Source organism: Lemur catta, chromosome 16, assembly GCF_020740605.2.
Source record: "Lemur catta isolate mLemCat1 chromosome 16, mLemCat1.pri, whole genome shotgun sequence".
NCBI lineage: Eukaryota > Metazoa > Chordata > Mammalia > Primates > Lemuridae > Lemur > Lemur catta.
Genome location: NC_059143.1, coordinates 14,978,548 through 14,999,986, shown reverse-complemented (window position 1 = coordinate 14,999,986; position 21,439 = coordinate 14,978,548). Strand labels below are relative to the sequence as shown.

General features: G+C 39.0%; 1 protein-coding gene and 1 long non-coding RNA gene across 5 annotated transcripts in view; one reads left to right on the top strand and one right to left on the bottom strand.

Moving 5' to 3' along the window:
* Nucleotides 1-19,818, bottom strand: part of MIB1 (MIB E3 ubiquitin protein ligase 1) — a 115,399-nt gene extending 95,581 nt beyond the window's left edge. Inside the window, exon 1 of the mRNA XM_045527999.1 lies at nucleotides 19,372-19,818. Coding sequence (XP_045383955.1) covers nucleotides 19,372-19,600 — 229 coding nt within the window. The 5' untranslated portion in view covers nucleotides 19,601-19,818. The remainder of the gene's footprint in view (nucleotides 1-19,371) is intronic.
* Nucleotides 19,819-20,552: 734 nt separating this feature from the next.
* LOC123621914 overlaps nucleotides 20,553-21,439 on the top strand; it is a 32,332-nt gene continuing 31,445 nt past the window's right edge. For all 4 annotated transcript variants that reach the window (XR_006729331.1, XR_006729329.1, XR_006729330.1 and 1 more), the window contains exons 1-2: nucleotides 20,553-20,642; nucleotides 20,857-20,955. This is a non-coding gene — a long non-coding RNA (uncharacterized LOC123621914). The remainder of the gene's footprint in view (nucleotides 20,643-20,856; nucleotides 20,956-21,439) is intronic.

Genomic DNA, 21,439 nt, shown 5'->3' with positions numbered 1-21,439 from the left:
TCAGGTTTTTCCCCTAAACTTATAGCTTCCCAGGGATTGTACCTATCTTCCAAATTCCTTTCAATTTTCACTCCAGAACACCATCAGAGGATACAATTGCCATGACAGCACTACATGACAGTAGATGACCTGCCACTTTCATCAGTTAACAATGATGTTTTTCTATCCAATGGCTAATTAAGTCTGACTGCATCAATCATGAAACTTATCACTGGCCACAGGCACAAAAGAAATTATAGTCTAGTTGGCCGGGCGTGGTAGCTCATGCCTGTAATCTGAGCACCTTGGGAGGCCAAGGCAGGAGGATCAAGAGTTCAAGATCAGCCTGAGCAACATAGTGAGATCCCATCTCTACTACAAAAAAAAAAAGAAAGAAAGAAAAATTAGCCAGGCATGGTGGTATGCACCTGCAGTCCCAGCTACTCAGGAGGCTGAGGCAGGAAGATTGCTTCAGCCCAAGGGTTTGAGGCTGCAGTGAGCTATGATCATACACCACTGCCCTCATGTCCAGGCAACAAAGTGAAAAAAAAAAAAAAAGAGAGAGAGAGAGAGAGAAACGAAAAGAAAAGAAAGAAATTATACTCTAGTCTAAATGGAATGTAAACTAAAATTCTAAAATTAAAAAACCACAAAATTATACTTACACAACTCAACTACCAACATTCACTAGTATTATATGCTTCAGTCTTTTAGAATATACATCAAAGAGCCGAATGCAACCGTCATCTATTCTTCCTTTCTGTGTACAGCGAATATACAGAAAAGTGCTTTTTTTCTTAAATCCTAAAGCATAAAAAAAAACAATCAAGGTACCCAAATAATCCATAAACTGGTTAATCATCCCAGGAGTTAGTAAGAATTTGCTATTTTTGCTTTAAATTAATATGTAGTCAATTCTATATTAATGTCTATCTTGGAAAAATAATTCTGTGATTATTTCTTTTTTTCGAGACAGGGTCTCACTACATTGCCCAGGTTGGTCTCAAACTCCTGTTCTCAAGTGAGCCTCTCTCCTCAGCCTCCCAAAGTGCTGGGATTACAGGTGTGAGGAACCATGCCCAGGCATGCACTTTCTCTCTCTCTCATTTTTTTAAATATTACTTCCAACAAAAATGCCAAAAGTTGACAAGGTTAGGTAAAATATTATTCTAGCTCATACAAAACATAAATTTCTTAGGTAAATTCTGAAACCTATCAACAGAAAAAAGATTTTGAAGAACTGTCATAATTGTCTGATGCTGGGCTATTAAACTGAATTTTAAATTTTCACACAACTGCCATTGTTAAAGAGAAATGTCAAGAATAACAATACATTTAACATGAGGATTATTTTAATTCACAGATTTTAATACTGAAATAGAGGTATATCTGCTTTAAATAGGCATTATATACTAGTTATATTCCTTGAAAACTGAATGTATATTTAAAACGGAGGAGAGGTGCGCCCGATGGTATTTTCCAAAGATGTCCACATCAATCCACCTTTCATCCCACGTGCTCTTCTTAGGAGACACTGACAATTCACCATCAAGAGGTGGGGGTCTACTTCCCTCCCCACTGGACCGCTTTAGACATTTGTAACTGTCATGATCAATAGAGTACACAAGAATTGACACTATGTGACTTCTGAGGTTAGGCCATAAAATCCAAGGCAGATGGTACTTGTCTGTCCATGTCTGTCTGTCACTCTCTCCCCACCTCAGGATTCACACCTTACATGCACCGGGAGTTCTGAGCCAGCTATCTTGAAGCCACCACAGTGGAGAGACCACACGGAGAGAACACAGAGAAGTATAAAAAAGTGCCTACGGAACTCTGGCTGTCCCAGCCCCACGGCTATTTGACTCTCCCAGCTGAGGCCCCAAACATTGCAGAGCAGATACAAGCCATTCCTCACCGTGCCATTTCCAAATTTCTGATCCAGAAGAGCCATGAGCATATAAAGTACTTTTCACCACTCAATTTTAGGGTAATCTGTTATATAACCATAGTAATTAGAACAAAATGAGCTGAAAATATTTAATAACTTTGTCATAGCTCCCTACTGTACAATCAACCCCAAAATAAATTCAAGATAAAATAAAGAGCTAAGTGTGATAAAAAGAAAACCGTAAAAGTGCCACTTAAAAGTTGAACAATATATTTCACGAATTTGAGGAAAGTCTTTCTAAGCATGAAACAAACCTCAGAAGTCACACACATGTGACCACACATATACACAAGTGTGTGGCTACAGAAAAATCTGAAAACCCACACCAAACTGCTAACAATAGCTGAGGGTGCACAGGTTGGGGAGACACACTTTCACATTTTGTTCAATATGCCTTCAAATTGTTTAACATGTTATTTTAAGCATGTTATTAATTTTATAATTCTAAAAAGAAAACAAAAAACAAGAGATATCAATTTTATCCTCTCAAATTGGCACAAATTTAAAAATACTATCCCACTGCATTAAGATGTGCCAAGAAAGCCAGTCAGATACTGCTAAGGGGAAAAGAAAAACTACGGAAGTGTGGTATAGAGTGTTGCAAAATGTTTCAAATCTCTTAAAAGACTTTGATCCTGCCCTGGAATTTCTTAAAAGGTAAATCCAAACATACTTAATTGTTTATAGTAGATAAAGACAAAAATTTAACATAACCAATGTTGAAAATATGGGGCTACTCGTGTGTAAACTATGATAATCCATAAAGGGAAAGTCTATGCAGTTATTAAACCATGTTATAGAAGAAATATTACCAACATGGTAAAATATATTATCATTATATAAAGTAGTTTGCAAGAAACTAAGTATATTTTGACAAATATATTCCATAATACATATATAATACATGTGCATAGAAAAACCAGAAAGACAATTCCTAAAATGTACTGATAGTATTACGCTTTGTGGTTTTCCAAGTTTTTTACACTGAATGTGTATTAACTCTAGAAAGCAGCTGGGTGAAGAGGAGCATTTAATATGAAGTATAAGCATCAGAGATGTCATGTCATTTCACTTAAAATTAAAACTAAAAACAAAAACATGAGGGATCCTAAGCAAATATTTGAATTACTTTAGTATAATAATAAGGTATATAACTGCCACTTAAACATTTTTATTTCTTTTAATCCTTATACTGGGTTATATCATGATTATGAAAAGAAAACATACTTACCTAAATATACTCCTCAGGGCCACATGCTTATAGTTAGAGTCTAAAAACTATATCTGTCTTAGCACAAGAAAGCTGACCAAAAACATCAGAATATCAAATACCAGTAACAGTAAATGTTCACACAATAGTTAAATTTCTGAACAAGGTCTAAAATAGGTCTCTGATTTAGTTCCATCATCACAAAAAAGTAAAATGCACTAAACAAATCAGTATCCACTGGACACTTAGAGATTTATCCTGAACTAACTGTGTAGCTCTTCAAATGTGAGTTGGTTGATGAAAGACAGGAAAAATGTACTCCGATTTTCCCACTCCACCAGGAAAAAAAAAGGTCCAGCTTGCAACTACTGCCCTATTTACATATTTTTCATCTCTATTTTCATTTTCCACAAAGTATAATGATAGCAGTCATGAGCTCATAATCTGTGTCAGGCTTTCTTTAAAAGGAACTATTACACACAATGACCAATGGTTAAAAAAAAAACCCCATACTTCAGGAAAACCATTAATGCACAAAAAAGCACATCCAAACTCTTTCTTGGTTCCCACAGTCCAAATGCCAACAAAGCTACTGAACAGCTGTGAAACAGACTAGCACTAAGAATTGGAAAAAGTAAACAAAGCAGCCCATTCCACTACCAAAATGAGCACTACAGAATTTTTAATGAGAATTAGTTGACTTTAAAATGAAAGTTGATATTTAAAGAAAACATAAAGCAAGAGAAAGGGTATTAAATAAACAAGGCCAACATTTTACTGATCTTTTACTGTACCGTGGTAGCTTTTTTGTTTCCCCTTATTATATCCACCCAATTCATCTCACCTAAAACTATTAGCCCTGGCAAGTTATTCCTTAAAATTTTTATTTCGTAAAACTTAATTCCCTAACTAAACCCATTAAGTGCTTTTTCTCCTTGCTATAGAATACCATATTACCCTAGAGAGCTAATGCTCTTTTCCTTTGCTAAGCTTTACGAAGACATCTGCCACCATTAAATGAACCACCTGATGATAGCTTTTGACTCATTCTACTAATACTCAAATGACCATCTGCTCTAAGTTTTAATGGCATCCCAGCTAAGTTCAATAACTTAGAGAATTTACATAGCTGAAGTCTTTTTGTTAGAAAATGCTATAAAAACAGTGAAATATACTACTCAAGATCAATAACCACAAGTTCTTTGGAAAATGAATAAAAACAGCTCAAATTCACAAAACACTGATCTATTTAAGAAAAATGTTAAACTTCTAGGTAGAAAAGATGACAAACTAGAGTTCTCACTGTAATTAGTTATGTATGAAGTACTTCAACATGGAACAAGAATATCTAAATTATCACTTTGTATAATAGCAAAATAAAAAAGTAAATAATTGTTCATTAACAAAAGAATGGATACATATATTAATTAGATATACGATGAAATACCTAAAATGAAGGTTCAACAGCCACAGAATTCAACATGTACATATCCTTCGATCACAATACTGAATTTTTTTAAAAAAATTACAGAAAACAAAGTGTTGCAAATAAAGTACTATATATTATTTACAGACACAGGAAAATGTGTCATAAATATACAGAAACTCATGGGAATGATAAAAATAATTTCTGATAGTTGGTTACTTTAGGAAAGGAAAAAATGGAATGTAACTGAGAAGAAGTACACAGGGTATTCAAATATATTAATTAGTAATGCTTTTTTACCCAGAATAGTTGGATATCCGATTATTTCTGTAATACTGATTAATCCACTTGGATATCTTAAATATTATATAATAATTTTTAAAACTTTATTAAAACAGAAAAAAAAACCCTGGTAGACTGACAGGGTGCCTCGCTAATACTTTAAATTTTTGCCCAAATTAAAAGATTTCATCTAACATTAAAAAAGAATATACATATCAGTAACCATTATTCAAACATAATTACTTACTGTGTCATAACAGTTGATGTCATTCAACCAACTAAGAAATTCTACTTCCAATTTATGGATCCACTCGTCTTTAAGCCCAAATCAATGTGACAAAAAGTAGTACAGAGATTAAGGAGGGTTAACCAACTAAAGTATCCATCCTATTTTCCCTGAACCATCAAAATACTTAACTAGTTTAGAAATTGTCTCAACTGTAATTAAAATTCCTAATGAGGGCAAGACCTTCGTGACCTGCCAGCTGGTTGGCATAATCCACATTCCTCACTCTTGAGAAATACTAGATTAATGAAAATAGAATTGTTGTTATAAACAATACCAGCCACTATTTATTAGTACCAAGCTCAACTCTTTACACACGCTTTACTTAACCTTCCCAACAATCTTAAAAAGTAAGCATCATTATCCCCCATTTTATAGATGAAGAAACTGAGTCTCAGAGAAGTAACTTGTCTTCAGTCACACAACATTAGTAAGTGGCAGGCTCAAATTCAAACCCATGTGGGTCTGATTACAAAGGGGTTTTTCTCCCCGCCTCACTTCGGACTGATCTTATCTGAAGAATAATTACATGTCTAGGGCATCATGTTCCCCCATTCAATCTGCTGGACTTAAAATATAAGTGATTAAATCCTACTGTAATATTCAAATAAATCCCAAAAAGATACATTTTAAAAATTAAAAAGATTATCTTTTTTCAAGTTAATTTCAATAGTGCAATAGAATGACATACCATCTACTTCCAACTCTTATTATGTGTTAAGAAATGTCTTTGAAGGTGTCTCACCCAAAATCTACCACTCCCTCATATCTACTCTGTTGGACAAATAATTCTCTCCTCTATTTTTGCAGCCTCTGCTACTCACAGTTGTTACAAGCATGCCTAATAAAATTACAACCATGCCACACACTGTCCAAAAGAAAGAAACAAGTTGTCAAACTAGGTGTACGATTAGCAATTTCAGCAATTTGCTTGTATTTAATACTTTCAGCATCTGTTACATAGGGGTAGAAAATTAATGAGGTGAAACATAAACTTAAGAATTTTATTTCCTTTAAGTAACCGTACTAACCGGTAAAAACTCATTTGATTTTAGGAGCAAAACACCTGTGTACCCTGACCTACTCCAATTTCATTTTATAAATGTTGAATTAAGGGCAAAGTGGAAAAAAGGAAGAACAGACCTGGAATTTTGTATCTCTACCATCAACTTACTACTTGTGAAGTCTTGGGCAAGTTAGTTCATTTCTCATGGCCTATTTTCTCATCAGTAAAATGAAGCCTACCAAACAACATTATTATTAGGATTAAATGAGATAAAATATGTGAAACACTTAGCAATGTCTGACACATGACTGGAGCCCAGTAAATGGTAACCCATTCCCCTAGTTAACAGGCTCACTTGGTAAAATGGAGAATGAATAAATACCTTGATTACTTGATTCCTAAGCTATTGCATTTTCCACTACAACCTGAAGAGAGACTAGAGGAAGAGGGATGAGCAAGGATTCATAATGTAAAATATTATGATTTCAAGCTCTCATGATTTATTATCACTAGCCCTGCAAAACTCACAGAAATCAAATAATGATTCCTTTTGCTATGAAAAGTTTCCACCCCATTTCCTGCTTTTTTTTAGGAACAGAATTATCATCAAGAAGATAAATCCACTCTTCCACCTACAATCCCAGTGCTTTGGGAGGCTGAGGCTGTAGGACCACTTGAGGCCTGAAGTTTGAGACCAGCCTGAGCAACATAGTGAGACCCTATCTCTACAAACAATAAAAATTATCGAGGTATGGTGGCCCATGCTTGTAGTCTTAGCTACTCAGCAGGCTAAGGTGGGAAGATCTCTTAAACCCAGAAGTTCAAAGCTGCAGTGAACCCAGAAGTTCAAAAATGCAGTGAACCACACTGTACTCCAGCCTGGGAGACAGAGCAAGAAGACCCTGTCTGTTAAAAAAATAAAAATGTTTAAAAACAAAAAATAAAAGATAAGTCCACTCCTCAAGAAAATCAAATACTCATAAGTATGCTTCTAAGAATATAAACTAATTCTACCCCAAACAAATATCAACAAAAGTAAATCTACTTAAAATATGTGTGTGTGTGTGTGTGTGTGTGTGTGTGTGTGTGTGTGTGTGTGTGTGTGTATAAAGAAGTATTCCAAAGCCAAAAATGAACGTTTGGACAATCTGCTGTTTTCTATTATTTATGACATTATCTCATCCACTAATTTAAATCCTACTTATCTTAACTGTGTCCCACAAGTTCATTTATAAGCCAGCTATTGAGAATTTAGAACCCATTTTCCATCATAAAAAAAATGTTAAAGATAACTTAGGTACCAGACTATTTCCCAAGAACCTGTTTATACTACACAGAGCTAATCTACGGGTGTACAAAGATAAAAATTGTTGCTATGTTTCTAGTTCCATCTCAGGAAACAGTTCAAGTGCTGTCACCACATCCTCAGACAAATAAGAAAGGCAAGCTGAGTGTTGTGAAGACATATGAAAGTACATGAGTAGAAAGATGAGTTTAGGAGAATCAGGGGGAATGCTCTAAAAAAGCCATTTTTCTACAGGTATACTTAAAATGTATAAGCTCCTGCTTGGTGACTTAGAACAATGGTTTCCAAAGTGAGATGTATGACCCAAGAGATATAGATGATCCTTTCAGGAGTAAGAGAAAATCCCTTATCGGTCCACAATTCTCTATCTGTAATTGCAAACTTCAAAAAATGCCAAAACCCAAATCCAAAAAAGTTTTCACCTAGGGATAAACCCTCATCTGAACAAGAGGCTGTATATATACAACATATAGCCTTCATTTAACCCCTTAAGAATTATTCACATGCTTTCCTGCAAAAATATTAATGTATTTGATTACAGAACACTGTTGTGGACCTCAAAGTACATGCTTCATATTATGTGGCAAATATTCTATATAATGGTTCTAAAATCTAAAAGTTTATAAATTTGGTCCCAAGCACTATGAACAAGGCATGGTTGACTTCCACGGTTGATTTTTAATTTTTGTCAGTCTTATTGGGGTGAAAAGATATCTTTTGTTTAATTTGTATTTTGGGGGTTAGCTGTGAGTTAACTGTGTGAATAGTTATTAGCTCTTTATTATTAACAGCAAATGAAATTTTCAAAGCTAGGAGAAAATTTATACTTAAATTTATCTAATCTATTTATTTCACAGCTAAAGGAAAAAGTCAACCAATTCTAACTGCTAATTGAAAACTTTTTCCCATTCCAGATAATGTAATTATCTATGTTGCCCTGACCACAAACATACAAACATAAATATTAATAGGCCAATTTTCTCATAAAGCAAAAAAAACAAAAAAAAACCACCAAACTTTATAACAGTGGTGAGGTTTCAGTACTTTGAATACTACTGAATACTATTATCATAATTTCACATCTGCCAAAGACAGAGACTGGCTTCAAGAGTATACGATGACTGTGGCTTTGAGCTGATGTGTTTCAAACAAAGAAAATGTAAAAGATTAAGGACCCTGTACTATCATAATAGTAAAGGCTAACCAGCTCAACCTAGAGAATCTGACAGCTTCATATGCAGCTCAATTACTTGCTTTAACAGCAAAAACTCTTTTACAAGATGGATGTGTTTCTTACTGGAAGCTAAATATAACTATATAATTAAATTTGTATAATTACAAGAAACCACCTGTGAGTAAGGTTGCACTGCACTCTAGCCTGGGCAACAGAGCAAAACCCTATGTCAAAAAGAAAAAAAAAGGACTTTTTCCCCCAAAAAATTAGAAGTGAAGAAAGACAAAGACATGAGATACAGTATAAGAAAGCACTAAAATTTTAAACCCAATTAATTCTTAATAATATAACTGTGAAGCTTAATGCAAATTTTTTTAAGAGACTAGGTCTTGCTATGTTGCCCAGGCTGGCCTCAAACTCCTGGGCTCAAGAGATCCTCCCACTTCCACCTCCTGAGTGGCTGGGATTACAGGGTCATGCTCCCACACTTGGCTTAATGCAATTTTAAGAGCAAATCTTTGGCAGGGCACAGTGGCTCACGCCTGTAATCCTAGCACTCTGGGAGGCCGAGGTGGGAGGATCGTTCCAGGTCAGGAGTTTGAGACCAGCCTGAGCAAGAATGAGATCTCGTCTCTACTAAAAAATAGAAAGAAATTATCTGGACAACTAAAAATATATAGAAAAAAATTAGCCAGGCATGGTGGCGCAAGCCTGTAGTCCCAGCTACTCGGGAGGCTGAAGCAAGAGGATTGCTTAAGCCCAGGAATTTGAGGTTGCTGTGAGCTAGGCTGACGCTGACGCCACGGCACTCTAGCCAGGGCAAAAGAGCGAGACTCTGTCTCAAAAAAAAAAAAGAGCAAATTCTAAAACATAAAAAGAATGATACATTTACAAGAGTACAGCAGAGTGGAAGGAACAAGGACAATGTGAACAACAATTTGGGACTAATTTTCCTGATAATTTCCATAAAACCAGGATGACAGAAAGGATAAGAAGTGTGAGGAAGGGGAAATTAAAGAGATTGTTTAATTTTCTACACATATAGAAAACTAATTTTTCAATCAGTTTGTTAAATATTAAAGGGTAACCACTAGCAGAATAGAAAAAAAGGTGATAGGGCCAGAGGCAGTGGCTCACGCCTGTATTCCTAGCACTCTGGGAAGTCAAGGCAGGAGGATCACTTGAGATCAGGAGTTTGAGACCAGCCCAAGCAAGAGTGAGACCCATCTCTGTAAAAAACAGAAAACATAGCTGGGTGTGGTGGCACATGCCTATAGTCCCAGCTACTCAGGAGGCTGAGGCAGGAGGATTGCTTGAGCCCAGGAGTTTGAGGTTTCAGTGAGCTATGATGGCACCACTGCACTCTAGCCAGGGAGACAGAGAGAGACTGCCTCAAAAAAAAAAAAAAAAAAGAAGAAGAAGAAGAGGAAAAGAAAAGCAAGAAAAGAAAAGAAAAAGAAAACAGGTGATAAAATTTCTAGCTCATCAGGAAAAAATACACAAGAAAACATAAAAATAAAAAATGGTAATAGTAATCACTGAAAATGTATCAGCTATCACAATAAATACAAACAAGTTAAATTCCTCTATTTAAAAAAGAGATTCTCAAAGTCAGTGAAGACAACATTTACCCATGTCACTTACAAGAGAAATTCCTATAACAAAGTAGCATAAAAGCTAAAAAATTAGTACACAAAGATACATAGATACAAGTTTGCTTGTGGCATTGTTTCAAATGACAAAGAAAGGAAACACTATAAATGTCCATCAAGAAATAGTTAAGTAAAATATTTTTAACTATTAAATACTATGTACCTGCTATTAATAAAAAGAGTAAGACAGAGTCTTATGTGTTGACACTGCAAGATGTCCATGACAAAAATACATGAAAAAAGAAAGCTGAGTAACAGTGCATATGGTATACTTTTGACAAGGGAGAGATAGGAATACATATACACTTCTCTATGAGTAAGTTTAAGGCATAAAAATATGTTACCTTATTTTACCATACTAGATTATTTATAATGACAACAAAGATATATGTCAAGTAGAAAAAAGCATGAAAACAAAACTATATGTAGTAGTAAAACCTCTGCTGTGCAAAAAATGTTTTGGAAAGAAACTGAAAAAAATACATCAAAATAGTTGTCTCTGGGCAGCATAATTACAGGAAACTTTTTTTGTTCTTTAGTTACTTTCAAATTTCCCCCCTTTCCCAGACAACCTCCAAATTTTTTAAAATTAGCATGAACATATGTATTATAGAAACACATTTCAAAACAGTTCAATCAGGCCGGGCATGGTGGCTCACACCTGTAATCTGAGCACTCTGGGAGACCGAGGCGGGAGGATTGTTTGAGCTCAGGAGTTCAAGACCAGCCTGAGCAAGATCAAGACCCCGGCTCTACTAAAAATAGAAAGAAATTAGCTGGACAAGTAAAAATATATAGCAAAAATTAGCAAGGCATGATGGTGCATGCTTGTAGTCCCAGCTACTCAGGAGGCTGAGGCAGAAGGATTGCTTGAGCCCAGGAGTTTGAGGTAGCTGTGAGCTAGGCAGACAGCACAGCATTCTAGCCCAGGCAACAGAGCGAGACTCTGTCTCAAAACAAACAAACAAACAAAAAACAGTTCAATCAGCTAAAATCATTAAAAGGAAACAAAAATCGGAAAAAGAGTTATTTATTTATTTATTTTTTTGAAGGCAGGGTCTCTCTGCTGTGTCACGTGGGCTACAGTGCAGCAGCATTGTCATAAGTCACTCACTGCAACCTCAAACTCCTGGGCTCAAGTGATCCTCCTGCCTCAGCCTCCCGAGTAGCTGGGACTACAGGCACACACCACTATACCCAGCTAATTTTTCTTTCTTTCTTTTTTTTTTTTTTTTTGTAGAGACAGGTCTCACTATGTGCTCAGGCTGGTCTCGAACCCCTGGCCTCAAGAGAGCCTCCCTCCTCGACCTCCCAAACTACCAGGATTACACGACATGAGCCACCATGCCTAGCCTCAAAGGTGTTATTACATGTTCCTTTATTTAAGTTATATACACACTTCCCTTTTCCCCAACTAATAATATCAATGTTGTTTTAAAGACATGTATTATAATAAAGGTAATGGTCTAAAAGAGAGCCAAATGTTTTACAATTTGTCTCTTTAAAACCCCATACCCTTTTTGGGAATTAAAACCTTCCTTCCTGCCTGAGGCCAGTAATTAAAGGGGCAGAAAAAATGTTCTTTGTTTTCTAATATCTTAAACCAGAGAGATGGCTCAACAGAACTGTCCAGAGCTCATGGGATCATCTTCACTGAGATAAGGTCGACCAAAACCACTAACTAGAATTAAACAATAGCCTAAGGCCACCACAGGTGACACTGGTCACACAGACCTGAGTCCAACCTCTGAAAATTCCCCTTTAAAAAGCCCTGTATTTCTGCTTAAAGGCAAGAAAATGGTTTTTCGAGAGGATAGTCTGCCACTCTCCTGATTTGCTGGCAAATTAATAAACTTCTCTTTCCTTTTCCTCAAATCACCTGTCCTCATTCTTCTTTCTCACTGAGTCTGCTTCAGGGACAAAGTACCGCACTTTTGGTAACATACTGTATGACTAACAACCAACCAAGGCTTGGACTCTGCTGAGGGGAAGAGAAGAAAACAGGGCCTGGGCATCTCAGGTAGACAAATAGTCACTTAGTACCCTGCTATTCAAAGTGCATCCATGAGCCAGCAACATCTGCAACACCTAGGAGCTTTCATTTCTAATAAAATACTCACAGAATCCCAGACCTACTGAATCAGAATTTGCATTTTTTTTTATTTCAGCTCATTATGGGGATACAAAAGTTCAGGTTATATACATTGCCCATACCCACCCATCCCCCCAAGTCTGAGCTTCAAGCGCGTCCATTCCCTAGACAGTGCTCATCGCACTCATCACGTAGGTATGCACCCATCCCCTCCCCCCATCCCCCCAGTCAGAACTTCAAGTGTGTCCATTCCCCAGACAGTGAGCATCGCACTCATCAAGTAGGTATACACCCATCCCTTCCCCCCAGCCCCCACCTCTGTCCGATACCCAATTCCTGTTATTCCCAAATGTGCACTTAGGTGATGATCAGGGAAACCAGTTTGCTGGTGAGTACATGCGGTGCTTATTTTTCCATTTTTGGGATACTTCACTTAATAGAATGGGTTCCAACTCTCTTCAGGAGAACCAAAGAGATGCCATATCACCGTTATTTCTTATAACTGAGTAATATTCCATGGTATACATATACCACATTTTGCTAATCCATTCATGAATTGATGGGCATTTGGGTTGTTTCAAAAAGTGGGCAAAGGACATGAATAGAAATTTTTCAGAAGAAGATATAAAAATGGCTAACATGTGAAAAAATGTTCAACATCTAATCATCAGGGAAATGCAAATCAAAACCACAATGAGATATCACTTAACTCCAGTGAGAATGGCCTTTATCAAAAAGTCCCAAAACAATACATGTTGACATGGATGCGGAGAGACAGGAACACTCATACACTGCTGGTGGGACTGTAAACTAGTGCAACCCCTATGGAAAACAATATGGAGATACCTTAAACAGATTCAAGTAGACCTACCATTTGATCCAGCAATCCCATTATTTGGCATCTACCCAGAAGAACAAAAGTCATTCTATAAAACAGACACCTGCACCTGAATGTTTATAGCAGCACAATTCACAATTGCAAAGATGCATTTTTTTTAAGACTAGTCAAATGCAATAGTGAGAAGTGGGAATGAGTACAACAAGGAGTTCAATCTGTAACTGACTGAACAATTGAGAAAACTCACTGTCTTCGGACCAGCCCAGAATCTGTATTTTTAAAGGTCCCCAGATGATCTGTCTGCTTAAAGTTGAGAAGTACTGACATAGGAGTCTATTAATTGATTTCTTGAAGTCCTCGATTCTACCAAGCTGCAGTCCACAGGGAGTATTAAGAAAGAACTGGACACACTTTCATTATTTAAAACATCTTTTAGCAGATGGAGATAAAATAAGAAAGACATTTTACAGAAGTCTTTAGGTAGGATCTATAAGAAAATAAAGTTTTCCTTGCAGATAATATTAGTAAAAAACATAATGCAATAATATTTCATGCTTTCCAGGTCTGGCATCCTACTCCCAAAACCCTGTTCTCCCAAGTCCTACTTTTTTTCCAAGGCTCTGTCCCCTGACAATAACCTTTTCTACTGTAGTTCTAGAAACAGATCAGAATAGGGGACCTCAGAAAAGGAAAACCTGAGGATTATTAATCCATTTCAGTTTTTTAATCCAGGGTCAGCACTTTTAAACCTTCAACTGAATACAAAATATCTGAGGAGTTTTTCCCCCGTGACCCAAGAAGCATCCTTTGCTAGGGGTGGAAGAAAAGGGCAAAGAACTGCCTGAACTACCCCTAAAACAGCTTGAACTAACTACGACAGAAGCCAGTTTTGAATAAAGCTGATTTTCTGTACCTCTTAATTTTTTTGATCCATACCAAGAATGATAGAAAGAACCTAAACAGGAAATCCAAATTCATTTTCTCCATTCTCTCTGGTAACAGTACAACACTACAGTCAAGTGACCACAAAACAAGCATAATTAAAAACACATTTCTCCCTAAATCCTATAAAATTAATGCCTAAACGATAAAAAGTCAACTATACCTACTTGACTACAGACTTCATAAAATTAACTCCAAATGAATTAAATAATAACCCATGTATTTCCACAATCTTCTTGCTTACTACAAATTAGCCAAATAATATGTGGACACAAGATAGGAGTTATATCATTCAAATATATACTAAATGCTCCTCTTTGCAAGGCTTAACTATCCTAGACCATAAATTCAAATATATCATGTGTCTCCTGAAAGAAAAAAATAAAGCTTATATGGCATACAGACCCACATACAACTCCCAGACAAAATCTCCAACATGTGGTGAGGGAATATCAGAAAGATTCACACTGACCCAACCACTACTGAATCCTTAAATCTCTGAAAAGTTTCAAAGAATTTTATGTTGAAGGTTACCCATTTTTTAATTCCCAAACATACTGCAATAAATTTTCTGTTCATACAATGTGGTTATAAGTAGGAAACAAAGAATGAACAATAAAGGGCAACCTCAGTTCTCCTTCTGGTAGATATCATAGGCTGTCTTTTTATCAATTAACTATGAAATTTGTCAAACACACAAAAAGATTAAAATAACAAATATCTATGCACCAACCACCCAATTTAAGACATAAAACATTACCAAAATAGTAAAAAAGCCCCTGGTGTACTTCCACCAACTGCACTCCATTCCCTTCACCATAAAGATATCCACTCCCTTGAATTCAGTATTTATCATTACCTTTTTGGCATACATTTAACACACATGTACATATCCCTAAATTAATGAGTCTCAAAGGAGGCAATCCCCTCCAGTAGGAGGCCTGCATCTAATGGGTAGAGACCAGGGATGCTGGCCTACAATGCATAGGACACCCCTACAACAAAGAATTATCCTATCCAGTTCAAAATATCAATAATGCCAAGGCTGAGAAACTCTACCTAAAAAACAGTGTTGTTTTGCACTTCAACATACCATAGGTTTTCTTTTGCAAATGTATTTGCTCAACATTAACTTTCTTTTCTATACAGTATTATACTGTACAAATTCACACAGTTCATTTATCCATCCATTCTCCTGATGATGCACATTTAAGTTTTTTCCAAATTTTTTGCTTTTACATACAACGTTGCTGTGAATACTCTTATACAATCCTCTATGTGCTCAATAAGAAATTCTGTCTAAGGCAGTGATTTTCAAAGTGTCGTTCTCAAACCCCTACGGAAATCCTCAAGACCCCTCTAGGGGATTCATGAGATCAAAAGTATTTTCATAATAGTAAGTAACATATTATTTACCTTTTTCACGCCAGCACTGCACTGATGGTGCAAAAGCAATAGTGGGTAGAACTGCTGGTGACTTAGCCACATTAACACCATCATTAATGAAACATATGGATATCACATACCTCCTAATATGTGGGTCAAAACATCATTTCTATGATTTTCATGCCCGAAATATATAATCTGATTTTAATCATAAGGAGGTAGCAGACAAATTCAATTTGAAGGCCAGTGCACAAGACTACTGGTCAGTGTCAAGGTCACGAAAGACAAAGACCCAGGAACTAGCCCAGATTGGAAGACACTACTAAAAGCACTGTGACGTTAGATTAAAAAAAAAAAACATTTGCAGGACAACTGGTAAAATCTGAATAAGGCCTACAGATTAGTTAATGCAGTACTATTGTACTAGTGCTAATTTTCTGGTTTCAATAACTGTACTTGGTAAGATGTTAACACCTGAAGAAGACACGTAAAGGGTAAATGGGAACTTACTAGTTTTGTAGTTTTTTTATAAGCCTGAAATTATTTCAAAATGAAAACTTAAATTTTTCAATTTTAACTATTATGTAAAGTACTGAATATAATAAATACTGAATAAATCTATCAGAATATAACAAAATGTTAATGGATACCAATTATTAAATATTTTGAAGACAAAAGAAAACACTGAAAGTAGTAGTATATAGTCTTGGGGCAAAACAAGATCTAAGAGTTCATGATTTATGCAATCCTTTTTTAAAAAATGTCTAAAGAAATTAAAATACATTTCAATAAGCATTCCACACAAAGGCTGGCTATCCTGCATCTATCCTGCATTTAAAATGTTTATTAAAAGAATCAGATGAACAAGATGAACCATTACACATAATACTGCATAAAATTATCTTCTAAATTAAACTAAGATTCTAAAACAGTTCTCTGAAAAAAAAAAACCTGTTTTTGTATTAAGATAATAAAACTATTAATATGAAGGATACACTCCATACTACAAAACATATAGACATAAAAGCCCTTCAAAAATCACCACAGTGGGCCTGGCGCGGTGGCTCACACCTGTAATCCTAGCACTCTGGGAGGCTGAGGCAGGAAGATCGTTTGAGGTCAGGAGTTTGAGACCAGCCTCAGCAAGAGCGAGACCCCGTCTCTACTAAAAAATAGAAAGAAATTAACTGGACAACTAAAAATATATAGAGAAAAAAAAAATTAGCCAGGCATGGTGGCTCATGCCTGTAGTCCCAGCTACTCGGGAGGCTGAAGCAGGATGGCTTGAGCCCAGGAGTTTGAGGTTGCTGTGAGCTAGGCTGACACCACGGCACTCTAGCCCAGCAACAGAGTGAGATTCTGTCTCAAAAAAAAAAAAAAAATCACTATAGTGCAGGACTTGTTATACTTTTCCTTAGCCTAGAAAGATATTTAAATTTCCCCATAAACCTACAATTACTGATCCCAAGAACTCCTCCAAGAGTTGTGGTCAGGCTTTAGCTTGAGCTAGCATGGTAACAAAACTTTAACAGAGTATGCAGAAACAGGCATAGGCCTCATACAGTGTTGCAGGGAGTGTCAATTGGTAAAATGTCTTCAGAGTGCGATTAGTCTGCTGGGCACAGTGGCTCCTGCCTGTAATTCCAGCACGCTGGGAGGCCCAGGCAGAAGGATTGCTTAAGGCCCGGAGTTCAAGACTATCCTGAGCAACACAGGGAGACCCCATCTCTACAAAAAATAGAAAAGTTAGCCAGGTGTGGTGGTGTGCGCCTATAGTCCCAGCTACTCAGGAGGCTGAGGCAGGAGGATTCCTTGAACCCAGGAATTTAAGGTAACAGTGAGCTACAGCTGGACCAGTGCCTAAGTGACAGCCTAAGTGACAGCAAGACATTGTCTCTTAAAATTTTTTTTAATCATTTTTATTATAAAAGAGCAATTAGTCAACATTTATTAAAATGTTAAAAATGTGCACACTTTAATGCAATTCCACTTTTTCAGAAGTACTCAACACATATGCACAAAGATATGTGTACAAGGATTTATTCACTGCATCACTGTAAATAAAAAGACCTAAAACAATACAAATGCTTGTCAATAAAGTACTGGTTAAATAAATCACTGCATCCAGTCACTGGAATACTATGCAGCCATGAAAGAATGGAACAATCATCAATATGAATTATTAAGTGAAAGAAACAAAAATGCACAAAAGTGAATATAGTTTATTATCACTTGTACTTTAAAAGCAGAGTAGATTTACAGTATATTCACATATATGCTTGCAATGCAGAGAGTATTCTTTTTTTTTTTTTTTTTTTTTGAGACAGAGTCTTGCTTTGTTGCCCAGGCTAGAGTGAGTGCCGTGGCGTCAGCCTAGCTCACAGCAACCTCAAACTCCTGGGCTCAAGCGATCCTACTGCCTCAGCCTCCCGAGTAGCTGGGACTACAGGCATGCGCCACCATGCCCAGCTAATTTTTTCTATATATATTTTAGTTGGCCAGATAATTTCTTTCTATTTTTGGTAGAGACAGGGTCTCGCTTTTGCTCAGGCTGGTCTCGAACTCCTGAGCTCAAGCGATCCACCCGCCTCGGCCTCCCAGAGTGCTAGGACTACAGGCGTGAGCCACCGCGCCCAGCCTCAGAGAGTATTCTTTAAGAATACACAAGAAACTGATAACAGTTGCCCCTTTCTGTACTGTTGAATCTTTTTATTATTTTTTTTTTTTGCATCCTTTTCAATGTTTAAAAAGCTAGCTAAGAGACACAATTTTATCAAATATCTGTTCAAAAACTGAGCTGGCTTGAGTTACTTTCCTTTTTATTGCTGCTATCGACTATACGCCCATTTCAAGATTTGTTAGGCTTTAACAAACTCAAACCATAATGTTTTAGAAGCTGTTCATTTAGGAATTCTGGAAAGCATCCAGTTTTAACTTTGAACTATTTTTCTACTGAATCAAGGAAAAATATCAAGGATATATCTATGCAAAAATGAATTAAAATAGATATTTACTTTGTGAAAGCAAGCCTTCAGTTAATCATATTTAAAAACTCTAGAGTCAATAACAAACAGACCCCTAAAATTTAGTGAATCAAGGAGGACACTGACTCATTGCTGGGTGAATGGGTAAGACTCTGACATCACCGTACTGAGACGGGATGTTAACAAAAAAAGAACATGCCTATCTGCCACTTGGAAAAAGTATTTAACACAAAGAAATGCTTCAAGAGCTCAGGCTGTTTTCGCTCTATTCATATTAAGACATAAAATTAAACAATTTAGAGGAAAAATCATTCCACAGGGTCCCCAAGTAGCATTCCACTACTGAGCTCCAAGTCATTCTGTGTTACGGGAGGCAAGAAAAAAAAGGTATCTCAGATCCGAGGTACCAGCTGCCCCTCAGCAATTGTAACCGGTCAACTAGGCACCATATGGCCAGACAAGCCTCCCTTCAGACAGTTATCACTTGGTGGCTGATTAATGTCAATGGTTTATTAGACAGGCCTCTCCAACCCCTTCCCTAGAGAAGGAGGAGGGGAACAGTGTCGGTTGTATTCCCGGTGCTTTGTGTCTTCCAGGCTTGAAAGCACCCTAGTGATGGTACTGCCATCGTTTCCCTTGAGGGCAGGGGGTCTTTTCTCAAAGTTTTTGTTTACTCGTACTGAACCTAAAATTCCCTTTGGCCCTTACCCCTCTCCGCTCCCTGCAGGCTCCCTGCAGGCGGGCGCAGCGGGCGAGGTGTCCCAGCGAGGGCCTCTCTGCCAGGCGGCCCCGAAGCCCACCGCAGTCTCGCCCCTGCCCCCCACGCGCAGGCCCCGGACCAGGGGGCCACAGCTTACCCGTGGGTGCGCTGTCCAGGATACGCAGGTCGTAGGCCCCGGAGCAGCGGTAGTTTGCAGCAGTGCCGTTGTCCCACACCACCACCACCTCCTCGGGGCTCTCGAAGCTCCGGACTGTGCCCACATGGCCCTCGCCGCCGTCCTGCTTCCCCCACTTCCAGTCCGGGCCACGCACTACCCGGGCTCCGACCCCCTCCACCATCACCCGGTTATTCCGGGAGTTACTCATTGGGCCCCGGGCGGTGGGCTCCGCTGCTGCCGCCGCCGCCGGGGGGCCCGTGAGGGAGTTGGGCCCGGGCCGGACTCTCGGCGCCGGCGGGGGCGGCAGCGAGCCCCGGGGGACGTGGGAATAACTCACGGGGGCGGCTGCAGGGTCCGCGCGGAGCCCACGGTCACTGCCCAGCCGTCGCCGCCGCGCCCCCCGCTCGGACTGGAGCCCGGCTCGCGGCGGCTGGAAGGCGGCGGCGTCGAGCGAGCAGAGCGGAGGGGGCCGTGGGCGGGGACTGCCCCGCTTCCTCCGGGCTCCCCGGCCAGGCTACAGCGTCGGCCGCCAGGAAACCACGCTCTCCCCCGGCCGGGAGCGCGAGGAGCGCAGGGGGCCAGGGGAGGCCAGCCCGGGGGGGACGGCGAGGGTGGCGGGGAGCAAGCTTAAGTGCCGGCCTTTATGCTCCCCCGGCCCCTCGCTCCGGGGTGGGCGCCCAAGTGCCGGCGCCGCCTCCTCCCCCGTGGGCAGCGGTGGTACCTCCCGGCGTCCGGCGAGCGCCCGGGCCCACAGGCCCCCTTCTCTCTGCCCCCGCGCACGCCGCCGCGCTCCGCCCCGCCACAGAGTCCCCGCCGGGCGAGAGCGGCTCCACATCCGGGTACTGCCGCACCCAAGGCCGGAGCAGCGCCTTCTCAGTGACTAGGAGCGGGGGTCCTCAGCAATAATAGGGTGGGAAGGGTTTCGGAGAGTCGCACCATCGCGGAAAGAAAGAAGAGAAAACCGATCCCTAAGCGTCTCTCTAGGGCCCAATGAGAGTGCGCATGCGCCCCCCCAAAAAAAAAAAAGAGGGGAAGAAGGCCCGCCCCAGCCTAGGGAGATGAAGGGGCGGGTCCCTGGAGTGGTCTCCCTGTGGTGTGGCGCGCCTCATTGGCTGTGAGGAAGGGGCGGAGCCTGTCTGGAGGTGGGGCTGGAGGAAGTGAGAAGGGGGATGCGACCCGGGCGGCTGAAACTGTGGAACGGTGAGGAGGCCAGTCTTTCGTTCAATTCTAGTGTTCCTAGGTGTACTAAGGTGAATTTGGGATTCCATATTGTTTTAGTCTTCTTTTTTAATGGAGGCAGGAATAAAACAGATTAAGGGTGACCTGAATCTTTGTACGTGTAAACTGAAAACATTTCAAGCCAGAGTGGGTGATGAGGGATGGGTTTTTAAGCTGAACAGAATGGTATTGAGTGTTGCGAGCGACGGTAAAGCCTTTTGGAAGGTGTGTCTTTCCTTTATGCAGAGTCGGGGTGGTAGCAAGGCTCCAAACTTTACTCATGAATACCTGTCTCCGCTCACGACATAATTCAGGACCTAATTGCAAAATACAGCCTTGAAGAAGGTAAGAGAAGAAACCAGAGTGGTTTCTGGTTGCCATTACTTAAATGACATTATGGTTTATAGAGTTTAAAACCATTGTTTCCACAGCCCAGCATGCATGCATGCATTGTTAGCATAAGCTGTTGCTTTTCTGAGGAAAGTCAAGGGAGGAGGGAAAATCCAGCAGAGTGAATAATAAAGTGGAAAGACAAGAAAGGCGGTGTAAAATGTACCCAATGAATTATTATGTAGTGAAATAAATAAGATGTTCTTAATTTTTTATGTAAATACAACTAACAAGAAAATACCAATTACAGAATCCCAAAGGCCGAATACAGCTAATTTTAGAGACTAAACAGAATTTCAGTATTTGCTGAGAATAGGGCAGCCAAATTTCTAATTTGTATTTCAAAATATTTCACACTGGAAATTTTAAATGTGTTATTACCAGAACTGCTCAACTGCAACCATTCAGTTAGGGGCACTGTGAAGTTTTACTGTTCTAC